Below are 22,772 nucleotides of genomic sequence, written 5' to 3'. Positions count from 1 at the left end.
AAGAGTTAAGACCTGGCATCAGTACCAGAGGTATGGGGTCTTCCTATTTGCCAGTGCTACTGTAGAAGAAGGAAAGATAATGGAAATGGGGGGGCACACCACAATCACTGAATGTTACTAAAATGCTCTAGTGATGCAGCACTTCAGCAATTCTCTGCAGGTTGGACCTAGTACTTCCCACAAGTACCATATTAGATGTTAGGTTAGGCATGGACTCCCCTACTACTAACATAATTTATGAGAGGTTTTTGTCTTACACATAGTGCTTTATCATTATAAATAGTGCTTTCAGATACAATCAGAGTCAAAACAGTGCACAATAACCCTCATGTGCCAAGGTCTCTACTACATTCCTCTGCTCTTAAGGGAGGAATAAACCAATTTCTTGTGTGCTTCAAGGCTAAGACCTCAACCTGTATTGGAAATGATGGCCTCAACGTTTCAGGGAAGGCCATCCATCCAGGAGTCTTTCCATTGTGATGGAGAATCTGTGGTATCTCTACAGAAAGGTAATTAAAGATTGTTTAGGGGTGCAGGAAGAAGGGGCCAGCAGCGTTTGAAAGACCTCACTTCCCACTGGGAGAATAAGACATAGCTTAAGCTCTTGCAGCAGTTAACACCCATTCTCTACAAAGGCAAAGAAGATAAGATTCAGTGCCAGGAGCCTGGGAATCCAGAACGATAGAAGCAACCTGATCTCCTTGGAATGGATGATCCCAGTACAGAGGAATCCATTTTGAAAAGGCTTAATGTTCAAAGATTTCGTGCAAGAGTTTGGCTCCTCAAGGTTGATGGTGGCTGCTACTGCTGTCTGTGGTGGAGTTTCCTTGGCTTCTGGGAATCCAGACATCAAGATGGTGTTGAAGCCTTGCTTCCCAGGATCAGGCCTGCAGTATAAGACCAGTCTTAGCAAGCAAAATCATCAAAGACCCCCTGATGGGAATAGTGGCGATGGTGATGGTTTGGAAGTATACTAGTAGCATAAGCCCCTTCTGGATGTCTGCCCAGAGATTCACAGGAACTCTGAAAAGGAACAGAAGGATCTTTACAATAGGTTAACAGGTGAAATTAAATCATAATGACATTATGAACGTCAATAAGAATGGAGACATTAGCTAATTAGGTCACTTCAATGATGCATATGAAGCACTATTCCAACTATAGGAGAGTCTCATGGAGAAAGGAATAAGGTGAAAGCCATACCAGAAAAAAGAACAGAAAATTATTTTATATTAAAGCAGAGATATTATGCAATGTTTCCACAACAATATCCCTACAGTAAGAGGTATATCTATATTTTGGCATATCTTCATATATTGATCCATCAGTGAAGTCGAGTGCTACCCGGAAGAGGCCTTTCTTCTGAGCTAAAAGTAAAACTGTCTGTGCTCATTGGCTTTTCCCTCACACAGGACTCCATCAATGGGCTCTTGAGGAACTGGTTCAGCCTCATTTCTCTCACATTGTTCTATTAATGGAATTCATTATGTATGCTGATTGACTTTTCCCTTTCATTGCTCAATCAACGGGCCCTGGAAGTTTCCATGTCTTTGCAAAACCTTCAGTACCCAGCAATGGACATTAGGCTAGACCAGGATGCGTGGTGAATCTAGAGAGAGGAATTAATGTTGGCGATGCCATGTATGGCAGATAAGGAGAATCTTGAAAGGAAAAGGTCCATGTGTAATTCCCTGGACACGTACCTGTTCCTTCAGGGTATGCATGCCTAGGGTTGCTATGTTGTCTGTTGGCTTCTTACTGGGAGAAGACTTGCGCCTACAAACACGATTCACCTTATCTTTGATTACCTAGGAAGAGAGAGAGAGGAGGAGAGTTATGCAAACAGAAATGGACATATGAACAATCAGGAAGGGAGAGAGAAAGACAGAGAAACACTATGAAAAGATGCAGGAGGAAAGAAACAGAGTAACATGGACAACATCAGCAGAAAAAGACCATTTTTGTCCATCTAGTCTGCCTAGTTTTGTTGCTTACTGTAATTTAGTTAATACTGATTTGATATAATCATAGTAAATAAAATTATAATAAAATTAAGTATCATAAACATAAACAAAATCACATAAATTAGGTAAAACAAGAAAAAAATCACACACATAGCCTATACAATAATAATAAGCAATATTTTATTTATTTATTTAATTTATTTATTTATTTATTTATTTAAGGTTTTTCTTTACCGACATTCGTCAGGGACATCATGCTGGTTTAAATGGAACAAGGGTAACAACATAGGAAAATCAGTTACAAAAAACAGGGGTGCAAGGAACTGGGAGTTGCGAACGTAATATGCATATAGAATGGAGGAAAAGCAAGCGAACAGTATTATGAAAAAATAATACGGTAGGATGTACCAGAGGCATATAGCAATAGAAAATTTATACACATATCATATTTCCATACCTTAGGTAGCATGTAGCTGAAAAATAGCACAGTCAAAATTATACACAAAAAATGTTTCCAGGTTTTAGGGAGGAAAGCTGAAGTAAGGGAGGAGATTTGAGGAATTTGTGAAGAGAGCAAGAGCTCCATGTCCTGTCTTGGTCTTTGATTCCTTGTTGCTTGTCCTGATGCTCTGTTTTCCTGTCCTGATGTCCATGATCCAGTCTTCATGTTCCTGATGTTCCGTGATCCAGTCCTGATCCTGCTTTGATGTCCTGAGCCCCTGGTTCCTTGTCATCACCTTTCTTGGCATGCCATGTCCTGGCACAAGCCTGCCTCCTCGTCCACAGCACAAGCCTCCGGAGGGTCATCCTTCCCTGTAGCCAAGTCCCATCTTGGTCCTATTCCCTGAGTCTCATTCCGGCCCTCGGATTCCCTTGTGGCTGTTCCGTCCATGCCTAAGACTCTGTTTGAACTGCTCTGTTCCAGCGTGGTCCGTGACCAGCCATGGGCGGCTGTGTAGAACGCATCTCGGTGCAGGCTTCTTCTGAATCTTCGCCATGTTCCAGCTTCAACTTCCACGTATCCATCTGAAGTCTGCCTCGCACTCAAGTGTGGTCCGCGACCAGTCCCGTGGGTCCACCCTGTGGTGGGCTGTCTAGGGCGTGCTGCGCCACAGCCTCAACCTAGTCCTTGATCCTGAACCATGATCCTGAACTTCCTTGTTCCAAGTTCCTCGTCTGAGCCTTTCATGTTCCAAGGCCTTCATCTGTCCATGGCCTTCGTCTGGCATGCCGCTTATTGCCATTACCCAGCGGCAGGTCCGAAAGGGCTTGGGACGGTCGAAGGACCGTGCAAAGACCACCATTGCGCTGTTGGTCTTCCTGAAGCGTGCAGGTCCGGTCGAGAGTTCGAACCATCAGTTTCCACCCATGCTTGGACCCGTCTCACCTGCCTCGGTACTGCCTTGGAGTCTCTGGGGTTGTGCCGTGGTCCAAGGACACACATTCCCCTCAAATGGGACCGCACTCCTAGCGCTCCCTAACAGAATACAAGGCCATGTGTTCGGTGACCATGTTCCTGAGATGGGATTTGCCTTGTTCCTGGAGTCCTTTTCAGAGCTTTTGTCCCGAGTTTGTTCCTGGATTTGTATTTGGTCCCAGAAACATTTTTTTTTTGACTGGGGACTTCCTTTCTTACGACCTGCTGGAGGCACCAGCTGTCTGGATTCCATGACCTGCAGGAGGTGCCTGCACCCTACCTGGCTTGCTGGTTTAGCCTGTTCCCACCTTGCATTCCCTCCCCGGGTTTTCTTTGAAGTTCCTGAGTTCCTTTGTTGCTCCTTGTTTTGTTTCTTTGTTTCTTGCTTGTTCCTTGTCCTTTTGTTGTTTGTTTCTTTGTCCTTGTTTATTTCCTTGCTCTGTGTCTGGTTCCTTGTTTGTTTTTGCTGTTTGTTTGCTTGTTTTTACTGTTTCTTTGCTGGTTTTGCTGTTTGTTTGCTCCACTTGTCCCTTGTTTTGCTGTTTGTTTGCTCCGCTTGTCCCTTGTTTTGTTGCTTGTTTTGCTGTATTGTTTCCTTGTTTGTTCTGCTTGCTTGTGTGCTGTTTTGTTTCCTTGTTTGTTCCATTGTTTTTATGTTTCCATTGTCCTATTTGTGTTTCTCATTCTATCTCTGGCAGTTTCTTTGCTTTTTTCACTTCAGTCCCCAGAGATTCAGGAGACCAATTGGCAGGGTTTGCTCCCTTCTTGGACATAGCAGTTAGAGGGACTGTCAATGATGAGTAGTTTTTAATGAAGGATCGGTAGTAATTGGTAAATCCTAAGAAGCGACGTAATGCCTTCAGGCTTGTGGGTTGAGGCCAGTCCCGGATACTCTCAAGTTTCTTAGGGTCCATTTGAAAACCGTTCTTCGAAACGATATATCCCAGGAAGGGTACAGCTTCTTTGTGAAATTCGCATTTCTCAAGCTTTGCATAAAGGTGGTACTCACGCAGGCGTCTTAGGACTTTCTTAACATCCTCCTGATGACTTTGCAGATCCTGAGAAAAGATCAGTATATCATCAAGATATACTACTACGCATCGATACAGTAAGTCCCGTAAGATGTCGTTCATCATATTTTGAAAGACTGCAGGTGCATTGCTTAAACCGAAGGGCATGACGAGGTATTCAAAGTGTCCATCACGGGTGTTAAAAGCAGTCTTCCATTCGTCTCCTTCTCGAATACGCACCAAGTTGTAAGCTACTTTTAGGTCTAATTTGGAAAATATTTTGGCCCCTTGGAGTCTATCAAACAGTTCATATATTAAGGGCAGGGGTACCTGTCCTTGATGGTAATTTCATTCAGACCCCTGTAGTTGATGCAGGGGCATAAGGTGCCATCCTTTTTTCCTACAAAAAAGAAACCTGCAGCATCAGGGGATTTGGAAGGTCTGATAAATCCCTTTTGTAGATTTTCCTGTATGTAGTAGTCATAGCTTTGGTCTCAGCTACAGAAAGAGGGTAGACTCTTCCTTTGGGAGGTTCTGAGTTTGGCTTTAGATTTATGGCACAATCGAACTCTCTGTGTGGAGGAAGCACATCAGCTGCTTGCTTAGAGAAAACATCCTGAAAGGAGATGTATTGTGGAGGTAAGCCAGGTAATGATGGAGTGGTAGGCATGCAGATGAGCGGTGAAACTTCAGCAAGACACCGACCATGACAGTCTGATCCCCACGGGACAGTTCCAAGGTGGCCCAATTAAATGGTCTTGAAGCCACGGCAGACCCAACACCACTGGATGCATGGCTTTCTCCAACACTAGAAAGGAAATTGATTCTGAGTGTAGGGCTCCAGTGCGCAGGCCATTGGCCTGGGTGATCAATGAAACTTCTCCAGGAAGTGGTTCTCCATGGATGGATGAAAATAGTAGAGGCTTATCTATTGGTGTGGTAGGAATCCTCAGATGTTCGACCAAGCACTTCAGAATAAAATTACCTCCAGCACCGGAGTCAATGAGAGCGAGAGTCTGGAACTCGAGACCTCCGCAAAGCAGGGATACAGGTAAAGATAATGGAGGAGTAGGAGCAGTAAGGCCCAGGAGAAGTCCTCCTGCAGATCCCAGGCCTGTCAGTTTCCCGGACAAATGGGACAGGTTTGGACTGCGTGACCCGATTGGCCACAGTACATGCACAGGCCCATGCGCTTGCGGTAACGACTTTCATTAGAGGTCAAGTGGCTTCGGCCTAGTTGCATAGGCTCTTCCTCCTCTAGGGGTGCAGACGGTAAGCTGGAAGCAGTAGGCACAGGTTAGCCCCCACAGTAGACTTTCGTGGACTCTTAGCCTCTTGAGTACGATCGCGGATATGGCAGTCAATTCTCCCTGCTAGTTCCATCAGGGCCTCAAGGGATTCAGGCAAATCACGAGCCACTAGTTCGTCCTTTATGCAAGACTTGAGACCCTCCATGAATATGGCATGTAGGCATCCAGTGTCCCAATGCAGTTCGGATGCGAGAGTGTTAAATTCAGTGGCAAAGTCTTAAAGTGGCTTGTTACCTTGCTGAAGGTTAAGCAAGGCGGATCCAGCGATGGCCTGGTGAGCCAGGTCATCAAACACAGACTTTAAAAGTTGTAGAAATCCTGATAGGTCATTCAGGATAGGGTCTTCACATTCCCATAGCGGGGAAGCTCAGGCCAGGGCTCGTCCTTCAAGGAACGACAGGATGTAGGTGGTCTTTGAAGCCTGAGTGGGAAAGAGGGTAGGCTGTAAAGCAAAATGCATGCTGCATTGATTGATGAATCCTCTGCACATCTTGGCTTCACCCATGAAGCGGGTAGGTGTAGATAAAGGCACCAGTGTTATCACTGGTGACAGCAACTCCTTTACAGGAGGACCTGAGGAGTTCAGTTGAGCGTGTAACTGATTGAAGGCAGTAGCAAGGTTCTCCACAGACTTTTGTTATTCTGTAATCCGCTGGGCTAGGCCAAGAATGGCCTGCAGGGCTGCGAGCTGAGCCGAGTCCATGGAGTTAGTAATCTGTTGTGTTTGAGACATTGTGGACCCTTGGTCGCAATGGAGATGACTCCGCCCATGGGGTGGGGCCCCGTGGGGAACCACTGCGATAGGCTGACACAGCAGACACAGAATGGATAGTCTTTATTGTACTGCTGTAAGCAGATGGTAAGAGGAAGGTAAGGCACTGATCCACGAGGTGCCAAATCGCTCAACAGGCTCAGAAGTGTAGTCTCACCCAGATGTTCACGATAGGCAGGAGCCCACAGTGCAGGTAATGCCACGGCTGGGGGGTGGAGTTGGAGCGCCGGTTGGTAAAGGTACTCACAGAATGAAGGCGTCTTCCTGATGGTGGAAAGGTGGGACCGAAGGTCCATGGTGCAGGATATGAAGTAGATAGGCGCTCAAGGAGCGAGTACCCAATGGTTCAATATCCTGGAATGAAAATAGAGAAAAGACCCCCGAGGAGCGGTTGTCTAAGTTAGTGAGGACCCCGAAGGGACGTTGGAAGCGAGAGACCCCCGAGGAGCGGGTGTCTAGAGTTTCTGCTGGAGTGAGGCCCTTAGCGAAAGGAGGCGTCTAAGCTAGCAGCTTAGAGCAGGCAGCGTAGTGAAGCGAAGTCTTTGCTAACTCAAATTGGTAGCGGAAGCGGAGGCTTGTTATACTCAGAGGTACTGACTTCATGCGGTGGGGCCGCCTCCGAGGTTCCCGACATGACATGTATTTGAGCATCAGAGATGTGTGCGTTCCACCCTAGGATGCCATGGAAGTGAGCATGGCGGATGGGGACGTCCATGCTGGTCTGAGAACGCCGAGGCCCGCGGCACTCGGCACCGGAGACAGCCATCTTGCCCAGAGAGAGAGAAAGGGGAGAAAAAGAGGTAAGGCAGAGCGGGTCGCAGCTGTCTGCGACCAATGGACTCAACAGGCCCAAGGATCCATGTCTGCATCAGATTGCTGAGGCCATGGACCCGAGTAAATCATTTTAGGGGATGGAATGTGGTGAGCTAAATGTGTCAGAGAGAGGAAAATCTATTAAAGGTATGAGTTATTTCATTAAACAGAAGTCAGAAAAGAAAAGAAAGCACTTATAGGCATGAAACCCATGCTGAAGTATTTGTTAATGAAAGAACTTAAGTTATATCCTAATGATAATAGAAATTCTGGAAAAGGGATGGTGAGGAGCTAGAAGAAGGGAATGAATTGGGTTTTTTATTTTTGTGGGAGCTCAGGTATTGAACGTTCATATTGTGGAATGTTTAGACAATATTCGAAAGGAGAAACAGATTGTGGGACAGTGAATAAGCAGTATTTGCTAGTTTAAGCAACAACGGTGGTTAGCAGCAGTTCATGTGCCAGCAATGCTTCGTAAGCCGGTGTTTGGAAAAAAAAAAAAAAAAAAAGGGAAATCCCTCATATACAGTTTTAGATCTTAGCTAATGCATATTAATGTAGGGCACAGTAGGGAATTAATTGCTTTCTAGTATAACAAACGAAGCCTTTTTGAGTGTCCCACTAAAAGAGGTTTTAGATTTGTAAATGGAAGTAACTCTTATCACAGGGGACAGCGCCTCCTAGAGGTGGAATGCTAGAGACAGGAAAGTAGCTTTATTTATTTATATATTTTATTTATTTAGGTTTTTTATATACCGGCATTCATGAACAAGTCACATCATGCTGGTTTACATAGAAACAAGGGGTGCATAGAACAGTAGAACTAAACTGGTGCGAAGGGGAAGCAGTTACAAAAAAACCAGGGGTAGAATAACTGGGAGAGAGAAAAAAGCGGAACAGGGGGAAGTAAAAAGAATTGTATGGGGATAAGATAAATAACTTAATGAATATTTACAGTAACATTGTTACAGAAGTTGGAGGTGGTTATGAGTTTATGACTGCTTTTTGCTGAATTATTTATTTATTTATTTAACACTTTTTTTATACCGACCTTCATAGTAAATAAACCATATCGGATCGGTTTACATAAAACAAGGGTATAACAGAAGCAATAAATAAAAGTAATTAACAAGAGAAGAGAATAAGATAAAGTTACATTTAACAAGGAGTAAAAACTTGGGAAGCTTAAGAGCTGGAAGGAAGTTAAAGGCCAAAAAATAATTAAGAAGCATAGCCAAAAGGAATTTGGATTAAAGCAAAAGATGCTTTAATCATTAATTGCCAGAGTTCTTCGTTTGAATGGTTGTAAGACTTTAATCTTCTACGTCCAAGTGTGGATAAAGAAGACTAAGGGTTGTCTGGAGGAACATCGAAGGCTTGGTGGAACAGCCACGTCTTAAGTTTTTTTCTGAATGTAATGAGACAGGGTTCTAGTCGGAGGCTTGAAGGAATGTTGTTCCAAATAGATGGACCTGCTATTGAAAAAGCTCGGTCTTTGGTCGAGGAAAGGCGTGAGGCTTTAGTAGGGGGGTAATTCAAAGTACCTTTATGATTATCTCTAATTGGCCTATTGGAGGAATGAAGTTTGAAGGGTATTCTAAGGCTGAGATGGAGTTGGTGATGGATGGATTTATGTATTAGGGTAATTGCTTTGTAAAGGATTCTAAAATTTACAGGTAGCCAATGTAGATTTCTAAGGATGGGTGAAATGTGATCTCCGCGGCTGGTGTTAGTCAGTAATCTCGCTGCAGCATTTTGAATCATCTGAAGCGGTTTAATGGTCGATTTGGGTAGGCCAAGGAGTAGGGCACTGCAATAGTCAATCTTGGAAAATAACAACGCCTGGAGTACTGTTCTGAAATCTTTGAAAAAAAGAAGTGGCTTGAGTCGTTTCAGAACCTGGAGTCTGTAAAAACAGTCTTTGGATGTAGTATTAACCATTTTCTTAAGGTTTAGTCTGTTATCGAGAATTACTCCTAGATCTCTCACCTGCTTTTGAATGATGAATGTGTTGTGAGGGAATGGTATGGGAATATTTTCTTCATTTGCTGAAATGAGGAGGAGCTCCGTCTTTGAAGAGTTAAAGACCAGATTTAATCTATTGAGGAGGTTAGTGATAGAAATAAGGCAGTTATTCCAGTGGGAAAGTGCTTTTGAAATAGATTCTGTAATAGGAATAATAGGAATTAAGGTTTCTCAGACTGCTAAGTTTTAAGGAAACTGTAATGTCACTTTTAAATGTAATTTTAATCATTATAATTAATTGTCATATGCTAGATTTCTTTCCAGGCTAAGAAGAAACACAGCACATCTTTCTCTGTCCCATGGTAGATGACGATTATAGTTTTTTCCAGTTTGATTCCTCTTCATTTTTTTTAAATAGATCTATTCTAATTCTGATTTTTGGTTTTTTTCTTTTATTTTTGAATCGATTCAATTATTTTTAATCTTTTTAAAGTACTTTTTCTTAATTTTTATTTTAATTTGGAGCTCAAGTGTTTGTCGCTATTGTCTGTTATGTGTTACTTGTGTGATGTTGAGAATGAAGAATGAATGAATGCATGAATTCATGTAACCGGTTCAGTGAAATATGTTTTTTTGTAATGTCTGGGTATTTAATTTGTTTGTGGTTTGGACTATTGCATGCTGCTTTGAAATAATGTGGGCATATTATGCAGATATAGGGATTAATAGATGCAGGGAGTCCATGAAATGATGGAATTTTCTTATTGATTAATTTGATTTGTTGTACTCTTATCTAGGCTCTAATTCATAAATATGCATCTAATCTAATAAGGAGTTGAAAGATCTATTCCAATGTCAGCACTGAACCCTACTGAGAGAACTGTATATGAACTGATTGCAGAAATTATCCTTTGCCACAGAAGTTATCACGCACTATATGGACTGACATGCTTACAATTTATACCTGATCTTTGTTCTTGTTCTATGGGAGTGGCTTTACCTAGAATCTGGTTTCTTTTGTTCTTTGAAGCTTCTGACATGTGATAATTGATTGCCACTAAAATTATTCTTTATGATATTCCTAGTTAATATCTGGTTATGTACCTATCTGCAACTACCATTCTTAGGTTTTTAAGTCAATGACATTGTTTGAAGTGATGCCATTTTTATTAGTTTTTACATTCCACATTTTATAGCATCTTCCAGTTTTAGAACTTCTAATACTTATATGCATTTCATTGCTGAATCAGCTAAATGATTATGTAATATGTCTTTCTTTACCTCTGACTATGAAAGCTGCTTTGATCACACTACTCAAATACAATATCTCACTGCTTGCCTATTTAGAGTGTGATATGTCTTAGTGTGGAGCAAATGTTTCCTTGAATTCCTTATTCTTTGAGTATCTGGTTTTTTCTCTGGATCTTCTTTTTCTTATTGTGTCTGTTACGGTTTTAGTGATAATTCATGGTTCAAGAGGGATATATATATATATATATATATATATATATATATATATAAAACCCCCAACTTAAAACTACAGCACTTTCATTTACCGTATTTCCACGACAATAACCCGCCCACGTATATAACCCGCCCACACACATAACCCGCAGGTTTTCAAGATTTATGAAAAAAAGTTTTAATATACCCCGCCTCCTCATATAACCCGCAATTCAAAAAAAAAATAAAATTTTAAATACCTGTCGGAGGGCCGCGTGGGTCCAGGCGGGCGGCGGGAGCCGGGTGGTCGCGTGTTAAATCTAGGCCGCGGGCGGGTGGGCGCTTGTTCCAGGCGGCGGCGGCGGGGGCGGGTGGACGCGCGTTAGTTCGAGACGGCCGGCGGGTGGTCGCGTGTTAAATCTAGGCCGGGTCGCACAGGCGCGCATTCATTCACTGCCGGTGGGGACAGCCCCCACCGGCAGTGAATGAATGCGCGCCGAAAGCAGCTTGTTCCAGGCGGCGGTGGCGGGTGGACGCGCGTTAGTTCGAGGCGGGTGGTCGCGTGTTAAATCTAGGCCGGGTCGCTCAAGGCAATCTAGGCCGGGTCGCTCAAGGCAGTCACATGCCGTGACGTCACGGCATGTGACTGCCTTGAGCATCGAATCGCAGGGGTCGCATTCATTCATCCAGGCGGAGGAGCCGGCTGCTTTCGCCGCTACTGCCTTGAGCGCCGAAAGCAGCCGGCAGCGGCAGCTGAAAGCAGCCGGCTCCTCCGCCTGGATGAATGAATTCATTCACTGCCGGTGGGGGCTGCCCCAGCCCCCACCGGCAGTGAATGAATGCGACCCCTGCGATTCGATGCTCAAGGCAGTCACATGCCGTGACGTCACGGCATGTGACTGCCTTGAGCGACCCGGCCTAGATTGCCTTGAGCGACCCGGCCTAGATTTAACACGCGACCACCCGCCTCGAACTAACGCGCGTCCACCCGCCACCGCCGCCTGGAACAAGCTGCTTTCGGCGCGCATTCATTCACTGCCGGTGGGGGCTGCCCCCACCGGCAGTGAATGAATGCGCGCCTGTGCGACCCGGCCTAGATTTAACACGCGACCACCCGCCGGCCGTCTCGAACTAACGCGCGTCCACCCGCCCCCGCCGCCTGGAACAAGCGCCCACCCGCCTGCGGCCTAGATTTAACACGCGACCAATCAGGAAGCGGCCGGGCGCAGGGATAGGACGGACTCCTCTCAGCTGCAGCCTATTCAGAGTCGGGAAACTTTATTGGTTGTAAAATTTTTTCTGGATAACCCGCCCACGTTTATACCCCGCGGGGGGCATGCGGGGTAGGTAAAAACGCACATTACCCGCGGGTTATATGCGTGGAAATACGGTAATCAATAAATCATTCCAACAAAACAATGTTTCTTAAAATTATTAATATTTTTATTGAAAATTTAATAAAATTATTAATTTATCAGTGCTTTATGAAGTAAATCTGTGTTGTATCATTAATAATATAATGTAATGCAATACTGAAGCTTCAGCTGAGCGGTTGATATGTGATTCCTTTTTAAAGTTTGGATATTGCAATTTGGAATAAGGAGTAGGGATGTCAATCTCCTGCCGGCGCCATTTTCCGTACGGAAAACGATTCGCGGCAGGAAATCGCTCCCGGACCCCCGCTGGACCCCCAGGAACTTTTGGCCAGCTTGGGGGGGCCTCCTGACCCCCACAAGACTTGCCAAAAGTTCAGCGGGGGTCCGGAACAACCTCCTGCGTCGAATCGTTTTGGTCTATGGCCGCCGCCATTTTGCGGCGGCCATTTTGCAAAATGGCGCCGGCTGAAGACTACACGATTTAGTGTGCCGCTTTTCCTGCTCTCCCCCTTCCCCCGATTTAGCTACGGACCGCCACTACGGAGGTAATTTAAGGCTACGGACCCCCAGGTAATTTAAGGCATTTGGGGGGGGATTTAATTTAAAGGGTCGGGGTGGGTTTTAGGGGGTTTTAGTGTGCCGTGTTTTAGTGTGCCGCTGGACCCCCAGGTAATTTAAGGCATTTGGGGGGGGGGGTTCGGGAGGGTGGGGGATTTAATTTAAAGGGTCGGGGGTGGGTTTTAGGGGGTTTTAGTGTGCCGGCTCACGATTTTAACGATTTTCACGATACTTTACACACCCAAACGGCAACAATACGATTCCCTCCCCCTCCCAGCCAAAATCGATCGTTAAGACGATCGAGGACACGATTCACATCTCTAATAAGGAGTGATTTAAGGGGTTCGGCGATTTGGAAAAATAATACACAGTCGATATACGTGGAGGTGGGCTTCTAACTTTACAGAAAGGTGCACACTTGCATTCGGGAGAGTTTTTTTCAGATTAAATTATATGAGCTATTGAGCCGGAGTGAATAGAGTGTGCTGTTTTCTGATCCACTCCTTGATGTTCAGAAACAAGAAGTGGAAGTGATTATTCTCTGTTGATGTTTGGTCTCATCGAATACATTCCCCTGAGGAAGCCAGGTTGGCGAAACGAGGTCCTTGTTGGGATAGAAGACAAAACCATTTGAATGGAACGCACTTTTATTTAAAGAAGACAGCAATGTGATCTGAACAGTTTAAGATGTATTATGCTATATTTATAGTGGTGTTTCCAGTATAAAAGACCAACCGCAACATTAAAATATTTAGGTATTGTAAAGTCCATTTAGGGGCAGATTGAGGTAAGAAGCAGGATAGGGATGAGGGTTATGTTTATATGGACTTGAAATTAGATTCAGTGATCATGTTTATTCAATATAAATTATATTATTAATGATACAACACAGATTTACTTCATAAAGCACTGAAATTAATAATTTTATTAAATTTTCAATAAAAATATTAATAATTTTAAGAAACATTGTTTTGTTGGAATGATTTATTGATTAAATGAAAGTGCTTATTTTTCCCCAATAGTTTTAAGTTGGGTTTTTTTTTTATATATAACAGTTACGGCACTGGAGGAGACTATATTGCCTTTCTTTTTTTGATTTATATATGTGGGTATCTGCTAGGCCTAATTGGATCCTAATTGTCCTCTGGAACAAGCTACCGACTGATCTAAGACTGGAACCCTGCCTCCTCACCTTCCGAAGGAAACTTAAGAGGTGGCTTTTCCTCCAAGCCTTCCCCTAACTCAAATTAACTCGTCAGACTCAGATCAAGGAACTGAATGTTTACTAATTTCATAACCATCTTATATGATTTATATGTAGTTAATTCCTTTCTCTCTTTTTTCCTATCTCTCTTATTCCTAGCTACTCTAGCTCCCAAGTTTAATTCCCCTGTTATATTGTAACTTTGCTAGATTCGACCTTTCTTATTTTTGGTTACTTTGGTTTATCCCTTGTTCCATGTAAACCGGCCTGATATGAATCCCATTCATGAAGTCCGGTATAGAAATATTTTAAATAAATAAATAAATAAATATGGGAGGCGGGACCAGGGAATCTTAGACATAGGTTGTCTGATTTGGACACAGGACACGTGGTACCTGATACTCTATGCCAGGGGTCCCCAACAACCGGTCCGCGGACTGGGACCGGGCCGTGGGAGTTTTTTGCCGGTCCGCGGCGCCGCCAAGCACTGGCAGGTGTGTCGCGCGCTCCCGGTCTCTCCCGCTGCCGTTTCCGCCGGGCTGTCAGCACGTTCCAGCCCAGTGGGAATGGCAGCGGTGCTAGAAAAAGCTGTGGTACCCGCGGCTGGCCTTTTCTTCTTCCCGCGCCTGCTCCCCCCCTCCCGTGACCCGGAACAGGAAGTGATACACAGAGCAGTGCGCGGGAAGGAGAAAGAGCCGTGCCGCGTGATAAAGTAGCAGCGGCGGCTGCAGCATCGGCCCCCGAGCAATAGAAGCACCCGGTAATCGAGAAAGCCTCTCGCGGCCGATGGGATTCCTCTTTCTTGGCCTGCGGGGGCTGCTGCAGGTCCCATTTGTACTCCCGGGGGGGGAGGAAGTGAGTGAGAGAAAGAGAGAGAAGCAGCCAGCCAGCCTGTGTGTGATTGACTGGTCAGAGCTGATGTGTGTGTATGTGAGAGACAATGAAAGTGATTGCTCAGGGAGATGACTGATGTGTATGTGAGAGTGTGAGACATTAGTCAGGGAGGTGACTGATGGATGTGTGTGTGTGTGTGTGTGAGAGAGAGAGAAAAAGCATGGAAGTGAGAAGTCTGGGTATGTGGGCTCCTTAAAGGAGCCGCAGGAGCCATCAGCCTCTCACGGAGCTTCACGGACCACCACATAATTGAACAAGTCCACAATTGATGAATCATCACTGCTACAACAACTAATGTTCCACGGGTCTCTCTTGTGAACAACCAGCCCTTGAAGAAGGAGCCAGCCTCCGAAACATCTGGATATCGGCTGAAGCAAGACCGACTATAAGTTAAAGATAAGTGATCATTATAGCGGCATTTACGTGATCATCAAAGCAATAATTCCAAAGTGGACAGTGAACACTTTAAGAGTTTTCATCTAACACTGGGGTACCTAATGATTTTTAAAGCCTTTGCATAGGCTTATATTCACGATAGCCGTACCAAGTACAGCATCATATGAAGGTACACTCAGATTTTCCATCATCTTCGACATCCATATAACAGGTCTTTTTGAATCGATGAATGTAAGACAGCAGTGGCGTAGCCACGGGTGGGCCTGGGTGGGCAGCTGCCCACCCAATTTAGACCCAGGCCCACCCAACTGGCACTAGAACTGCAAGGCTGTTGCGGGATCCCATCCCCGCGACAGCGAACAGGAGGACCCATGCCTGGCGCGCCATCCCGGCACACATGGGGAAGCAGTGCTGCGGCTGTACGGCCGACCGATCTTCCTGTTTGGAGCGGGGGGAGCGGAAGCACAGCGCACAATTTCCACTTCCTCCCCCTCGCCCCCCCCCCCCAAGCAGGAAGATTGGTGGGCCGTACGGCCCTAAGATAGCAGGAGGCCGGTGGCAGCAGGAGAGGCCAAATGATCTTCCTGCTTTGGGGGGTGGAAGCGGAAGCTGTGCACGCGCTTGAATGTGTATGTGTGGGTGAGAATGGGAGCCTGAGTGTGTGTGTGTAGGTGAAAATTGGAGCCTGGATGTGTGTGGGAGTGAGATTGGAATCTTGAATGTGTGGGTGAGAATGGAAACTTGAATATGTGGGTGAAAATGGGAGCCTGGGTTTGTGTGTGGGTGAGAATGGGAGCTTGAATGTGTGTATATATGGGTGAGAATGGGAGCCTGGGTTTGTGTGAGGGTGAGAATGGGAGCTTGAATATGTGGGTGAGAATGGGAGCTTGAATGTGTGTATATATGGGTGAGAATGGGAGTCTGGGTTTGTGTGTGTGGGTGAGAATGGACGCTTAAATATGTGGGTAAGAATGGGTGCTTGAATATGTGTATGTGTGGGTGAGAATGGGACCTTAAATGTGTGTATGTATGGGTGAGAATGGGAGCTTGAATATGTGTATATGTGGGTGAGACTGGGAGCATGGGTTTGTGGGTGAGAATGAGAGTCTGGGTTTATGTGTGTGGGTGAGAATGGGTGCCTGGATGTGCGTCTGTGTGTGCATAAGAATGTAAGCCTGGAGAGGAGTGAGAAAGTGAGAGCTTGTATGTGTGTCTGCAGAGAATGTGAGCTTGTGTGTGTGGAGGGGGAGAGAATATGAGAGTGAGAGCTTGAGTGTTTGAGGGAGTATGTGAGAGAAAGTGTGTGTGTGTGTGGAAGGGAAGAAGACAGTAATAGAAGAAAGACACTGAAAAGGAATTAGGAAATGAGCAACAAGGGAAAAAATGGGAAAAAGAGACCAGGACCAACTGATTAGAAAAATACAAAGATCAGACAACAAAGGTAAAAAAAAAAAAATATTTTGAGATGTTAGCAATTTAAATATAAGCAACACAATCGCTCTCTCAAAATTTATGGACAGGTAGGAGTGTATAAAATTGTAATAATAAGAAGGCTAAAGTACCACAAATCACCGTGAATTATGTTTTTTTGTATCATTAAGTAGACCTCATACATAGGCGTAGATGTGAATGCTATTCAGCCTAACGTTTTACACCAGTAGTATAATCGTGGGTCAGTAAAGAATTTTATATGCTTAGGGGCGGATTTTAAAAGCCCTGCTCGCGTAAATCCGCCCGGATTTACGCGAGCAGGGCCTTGCGCGCCTATTTTCCATAGGCCTGCCGGCGCGCGCAGAGCCCCGGGACTCGCGTAAGTCCCGGGGTTTTTCGAGGGGGGCGTGTCGGGGGCGGGGCCAATCGGCGCGGCGTTTCGGGGGCGGGCCCGGGGGCATGGTGACAACATTCAATTTCTTAAGATAATGTAGCTACTTAGCTTTTTTTGCATGTGAAGAAATGCCTGAGAGTTAAGGATGTTACAAGGCTCGAGGTGTACTAGCCCGACACGGGCCGTGTTTTGGCATCTGCATTCATCAAGGGGCCGAATGTATGTGAGATGATTTTCGCGGCATTTTCACCAACATGGAAGTAATGCGTTTCCTCACATTCCTACATTATCTTAAGAAATTGAATGTTGTCAATCCTATGATGCGTTAAGAAATTCTGCAACAATGAATACAATGAGAAGTGTCATGCTACATCAACTTTGAATTCTTTTCACTTTGGATTCATTAAGCATATAAAATTCATTTCTGACCCATGATTATACTACTGGTGTAAAAAGTTATGCTGAATAGCATTCACATCTACGCCTATGTATGAGGTCTACTTAATGATACAAAAAAATGTAATTCACGGTGATTTGTTGATAATCTATGGTACTTTAGCCTTATTATTACGAGCAATTTAAATATGTCATCTTTGGGAATATGCATTTCTTTTATTTTTGTATTTTGCTCTTTCTTAAGTATTCCACTGTTCAGAAATGTTAGTTTCTCAGGCTTTCTATTTTGGTTTTATCTGCATGTTTCTGTTTCTAATTTATAGTCTCTTATTTCTATATTAGGTAAGGGTCGGTCTCAGTTTTGCCTGTGTGTGACAGAAATGCAGTATTTCTAGCATATAGTTTCTCTGTAGTAGTAGTCCAGCTTGTTCTGTTAGTCTAGTAGGTGATGTATTACTGTTCTAGGGCCTGGTGTAGTATTTGCATTGCTGCTTTTTCATAAGGTTGCTGTTATTTGAATCCTGAGAGTCAGTGCTGTGACTGTATGGCAAGGTTTTAGATGCCTCTTTCTTTGCAAGAGTTTGTGTTACTTCACAAAATAGCAGTGGAGGGTTATTTTTTGCTGAGGTGACACCAGAATTTGAAATTTTTTTTTTTCATATTAGTTGTAATGTGAATTGCCCTAGCTCTGCACTGCACCTGTTCTTATGATTAATTATATTTTATTGTATTTATGAAGATTTCTGGTTTTCTGCAAAGATGGTTCATGAAAGAATACATTAATTTTTGTTTTATTACATGATTGGATCTGATTGTTTTCTATACTTGTGCATTTATAAACTGCAATAAATATAAAATAAATTCTGATTAATAAGGAATTTTTAATTCTTGAAATAATTGAAGTAAATTATTTTAAAGTTTCATACATGATGCATAATGGCTGTTGCAAATTACTTAGAAAGCCATTCTAGGGTGCAGTATATGGCATTATTTATCAGTAAGAAAACAACTAGTAGACCTGCTTGCCTACAGCCCACCATGTTAACCTTGGGCCCACCCAAAAAATCAATTCTGGCTACGCCACTGAAAGACAGCATTCAATATGTGGGATGGGCACTATGAGTATCTGATGATGCCCTTTGGGTTATGTAATGCCCCCGCTGTATTTCAGAAAATAAATGATGAATGAAATATTTAGAGACCTCCTTTACGACTGTGTTGTCGTGTACCTCGATGATATTCTCATCTTCTCTTACTGTGCTGGGCAGCAACGGATCTTCACCTCTACAGAAGCCCGTGCCTATTTATTTTATTTTATTTTTTTATTTTTATATACCGGAATTCCTGTATACAATACAAATCAGTCCGGTTTACATGGAACGAAAAGATAGCCCTGGTCTGGGAAGTCAGATCAGGGTTTTTTTACAAAGAACATTGCTGAGTCCAGCCGGCCCCGGCACGCAAGGGCTCAACCTAAGGAGAACAAGGGCTGGTATTGGTGAAGTTCTTGTTGGGCTTCTGCTTCAGCCAGCTCTGGCTGCTGATGGTTGGGACCTGTAGGGCTTCTCCTTGCAGGCTGCAAGGTCAACAGTCACTTATTCATGTTGTATGTTTTATACTATTTTGTATTGGTATTGTATTTTATTTATTTTAAAATTTTATGTATGTAAAATTTGTAAACTGCCTAGATTGATGATAGGTGTTATAGAAAAAAAGAGAAAATAAAATAAATAAATAAATAAATAAAACACAAAATAACTCCCCTTCAGCCCAAGGGTCCATGTCTGCAACAAATGGTTTGGATATCACTGGGTTGCTCTTAAGATAATCTGAAGAATGATCTGTAAAATGGAATACATATTTCCTAATATTCTTTCAAACTGACTCTGGTTTATTTTGAAAAGGATACAATTATTGTTTTTACTGTCTTCAAGTCCTTGTAGCATGAAATCTCATAATTCAGTTCTGCCAATGGTTTTTGAGGCTAGAAATTTAGGGAAGAGATTAGATTCCCACTTGCCTATGAAGTGGGAATTAAGTATTTTATAAAAACCATTTTCTATAAGTTGAAATTATTGAGAAGCCTCAAGTATTTTTTTTATCACAGGAGTTATTTCGTTCAGTTTTGCAAGCCATAAGAACATAAGAAATTGCCATGCTGGGTCAGACCAAGGGTCCATCAAGCCCAGCATCCTGTTTCCAACAGAGGCCAATCCAGGCCACAAGAACCTGGCAATTACCCAAAAGCTTGACTAGTACCTGATCTACTACTCCCTTTCCCAGGTGGGAGATCTGAGGCACTACTTAAAGTAAAGGGCTCAGGGGGGATCTGAACCCAGGACCTCTCACATTGAAAATAAGAATCATACCCCTAGTTAGATTAGTGTAATGCTCTGTAGATGGGTCTGCCTAAAGCCCAGATACCAGCATTGCAATTCATTAAAAAATGCAGCCACAAGTCTACTTCATCCAGGATCTGAACCCAGGATCTCTTGCACTGAAAGCAGGAATCATACCCCTAGACCAATGAGTCACTGGCCGTGTGACTTGGCCAGTTAGATTAGTGTAATGCTCTGTAGATGGGTCTGCCTAAAGCCCAGATACCAGCATTGCAATTCATTAAAAAATGTGGCCACAAGTCTACTTCATCTGCAATGGAGAAGGTACAGAGAAGGGCAACCAAAATGATAAAGGGGAATGGAACAGCTCCCCTATGAGGAAAGGCTGAAGAGGTTAGGACTTTTCAGCTTGGAGAAGAGACGGCTGAGGGGGGATATGATAGAGGTGTTTAAGATCATGAGAGGTCTTGAACAAGTAGATGTGACTCGGTTATTTATACTTTTGAATAATAGAAGGACTAGGGGGCATTCCATGAAGTTAGCAAGTAGCACATTTAAGACTAATCGGAGAAAATTCTTTTTCACTCAACGCACAATAAAGCTCTGGAATTTGTTGCCAGAGGATGTGGTCAGTGCAGTTAGTGTAGCTGGGTTCAAAAAAGGCTTGGATAAGTTCTTGGAAGTGAAGTCCATTAACTGCTATTAATCAACTTTACTTAGGGAATAGCCACTGCTATTAATTGCATCAGTAGCATGGGATCTTCTAGGTGTTTGGGTAATTGCCAGGTTCTTGTGGCCTGGTTTGGCCTCTGTTGGAAACAGGATGCTGGGCTTGATGGACACTTGGTCTGACCCAGCATGGCAATTTCTTATGTTCTTATGATCACTCACACTGAAAGCAGGAATCATACCCCTAGACCAATGAGTCACTGGCCATGTGATTTGGCCAGTTAGATTATTGTAATGCTCTGTAGATGGGTCTGCCTAAAGCCCAGATACCAGCATTGCAATTCATTAAAAAATGCAGCCACAAGTCTACTTTTCAGACTTAACTTTTTGGAGCACATCACTCCAATTTTGTGCAGCTCTCACTGGCTGCCTATAAAATGGTGCACCCACATTTTTACATGCAACTTAGACCTGTGCATGCCATGTTCCTTCACTGCAAGTGACATGGACATGAGTGGAGTTCCCTGGCAGTGGCACTGCGGGCAGAGCAAGATAGCAAAGCTTCAGCTTTTTATTTTAAGGAAGCCCATAAATAATTGAATTTCTTTTTCCTCTTTAAGTTGTTTTTATGTCTTTGTTTATATTGTCTACTTACTAGGTTTTATTTATTATCAACATTTTCTTGTCATCTGCACTGAACTAACATTGGGAAGATGCAGAATATAAATATTTCTAGAAAAATAAATAGGAGTGAATAAAAACCATACAGCTAACATTTTTAAAACGTCTAAAGGCAAGAATAAATGGTGCAGAAATAAATCAATGAACTCCAAGAAGAGATTTGTAGGATAGGGAGCAGGGAAGCTTTACTATGCAGCCTGTACTCTTCCTGCCGCTGCATGTTCAGGACACTTTGGCAGCCTACATTGCAGATGGCTATGGATTTCATTCTGGCTCTTACCTCGTAGAGGTAGTCCAGGATCTCCAGGACAGTCAGGACACTGGCTCCGATAAACAGCCCCATCTGTCCCCCAATGTCACCTGGTGGAAGTCAGAGGAAGTAAAGAAACAGAAGAGCTCATGGCACGGAAAGTACAGGGCGCACTCTCTGGCAGGCAATAGGCACCAAGCCTTACAGTGTGACGTCAGGCTCAAGCAATTCTATTATCAATTACAGAAAACCTGAAAAAAATAACATGCCAGGTAAAACAGTGTGACATCAAGAAGTTTTGCTCTGGATATGATACACTGTAGCATAGTATTCTTATAGGGATGCTCTGGGTGTGAAACGCTATAGTGCGGTATTCCTATGGGAATGCTCTGGATATGATACACTGTAGCATAGTATTCTTATAGGGATGCTCTGGGTGTGAAACGCTATAGTGTGGTATTCCTATGGGAATGCTCTGGATATGATACACTGTAGCATAGTATTCTTATAGGGATGCTCTGGGTGTGAAACGCTGTAGTGCGGTATTTCTATAGGAATGCTCTGGGTGTGAAACACTATAGTGCGGTATTCCTATAGGAATGCTCTGGGTGTGAAACACTATAGTGCGGTATTTCTATAGGAATGCTCTGGGTGTGATACACTATAGTGCAGTATTTCTATAGGAATGGTCTGGGTGTGACACACTATAGTGCGGTATTTCTATAGGAATGCTCTGGGTGTGAAACGCTATAGTGCGGTATTCCTATGGGAATGCTCTGGGTGTGGCATACTGTAGTGCAGTATTCCTATAGGAAAGCTCTGGTTGTAGCATTCTATAGTGCGGTATTACTATGGGAATGCTCTGGGTGTGATACACTATAGTGCAGAATTCCTATAGGAATGGTCTGGGTGTGACACACTATAGTGCGGTATTTTTATAGGAATGCTCTGGGTGTGGCACACTATAGTGCAGTATTCCTATAGGAATGCTCTGGGTGTGAAACGCTATAGTGCGGTATTCCTATGGGAATGCTCTGGGTGTGGCATACTGTAGTGCAGTATTCCTATAGGAAAGCTCTGGTTGTAGCATTCTATAGTGCGGTATTACTATGGGAATGCTCTGGGTGTGGCACACTATAGTGCAGTATTCCTATAGGAATGCTCTGGGTGTGAAACGCTATAGTGCAGTATTCCTATGGGAATGCTCTGGGTGTGGCATACTGTAGTGCAGTATTCCTATAGGAAAGCTCTGGTTGTAGCATTCTATAGTGCGGTATTACTATGGGAATGCTCTGGGTGTGGCACACTATAGTGCAGTATTTCTATAGGAATGCTCTGGGTATGACACACCTTAGTGCATTATTTCTATAGGAATGCTCTGGGTGTGATACACTTTAGTGCAGTATTTCTATAGGAATGCTCTGGGTGTGACACACTATAATGTGGTATCCCTATGGGAATGCTCTTGGAGTGACTCACTATAAAGCAAA

At 43.7% G+C, this 22,772-nt stretch overlaps 1 protein-coding gene across 1 annotated transcript in view; it reads right to left on the bottom strand.

The window, feature by feature from the left end:
* Positions 1-258: 258 nt before the first annotated feature.
* The window catches only part of ASIC4 (acid sensing ion channel subunit family member 4), a 557,624-nt gene continuing 535,110 nt past the window's right edge, over positions 259-22,772 (bottom strand). The window contains exons 8-10 of the mRNA XM_029605013.1: positions 21,313-21,392; positions 1,704-1,808; positions 259-1,023 (exon numbers count right to left, since the gene is read on the bottom strand). Of these exons, the coding sequence (XP_029460873.1) occupies positions 907-1,023; positions 1,704-1,808; positions 21,313-21,392 (302 nt within the window). The 3' untranslated portion in view covers positions 259-906. The remainder of the gene's footprint in view (positions 1,024-1,703; positions 1,809-21,312; positions 21,393-22,772) is intronic.

This window comes from Rhinatrema bivittatum, chromosome 6, assembly GCF_901001135.1.
Source record: "Rhinatrema bivittatum chromosome 6, aRhiBiv1.1, whole genome shotgun sequence".
Lineage (NCBI taxonomy): Eukaryota > Metazoa > Chordata > Amphibia > Gymnophiona > Rhinatrematidae > Rhinatrema > Rhinatrema bivittatum.
This window is presented reverse-complemented; position numbering and strand designations above follow the sequence as displayed.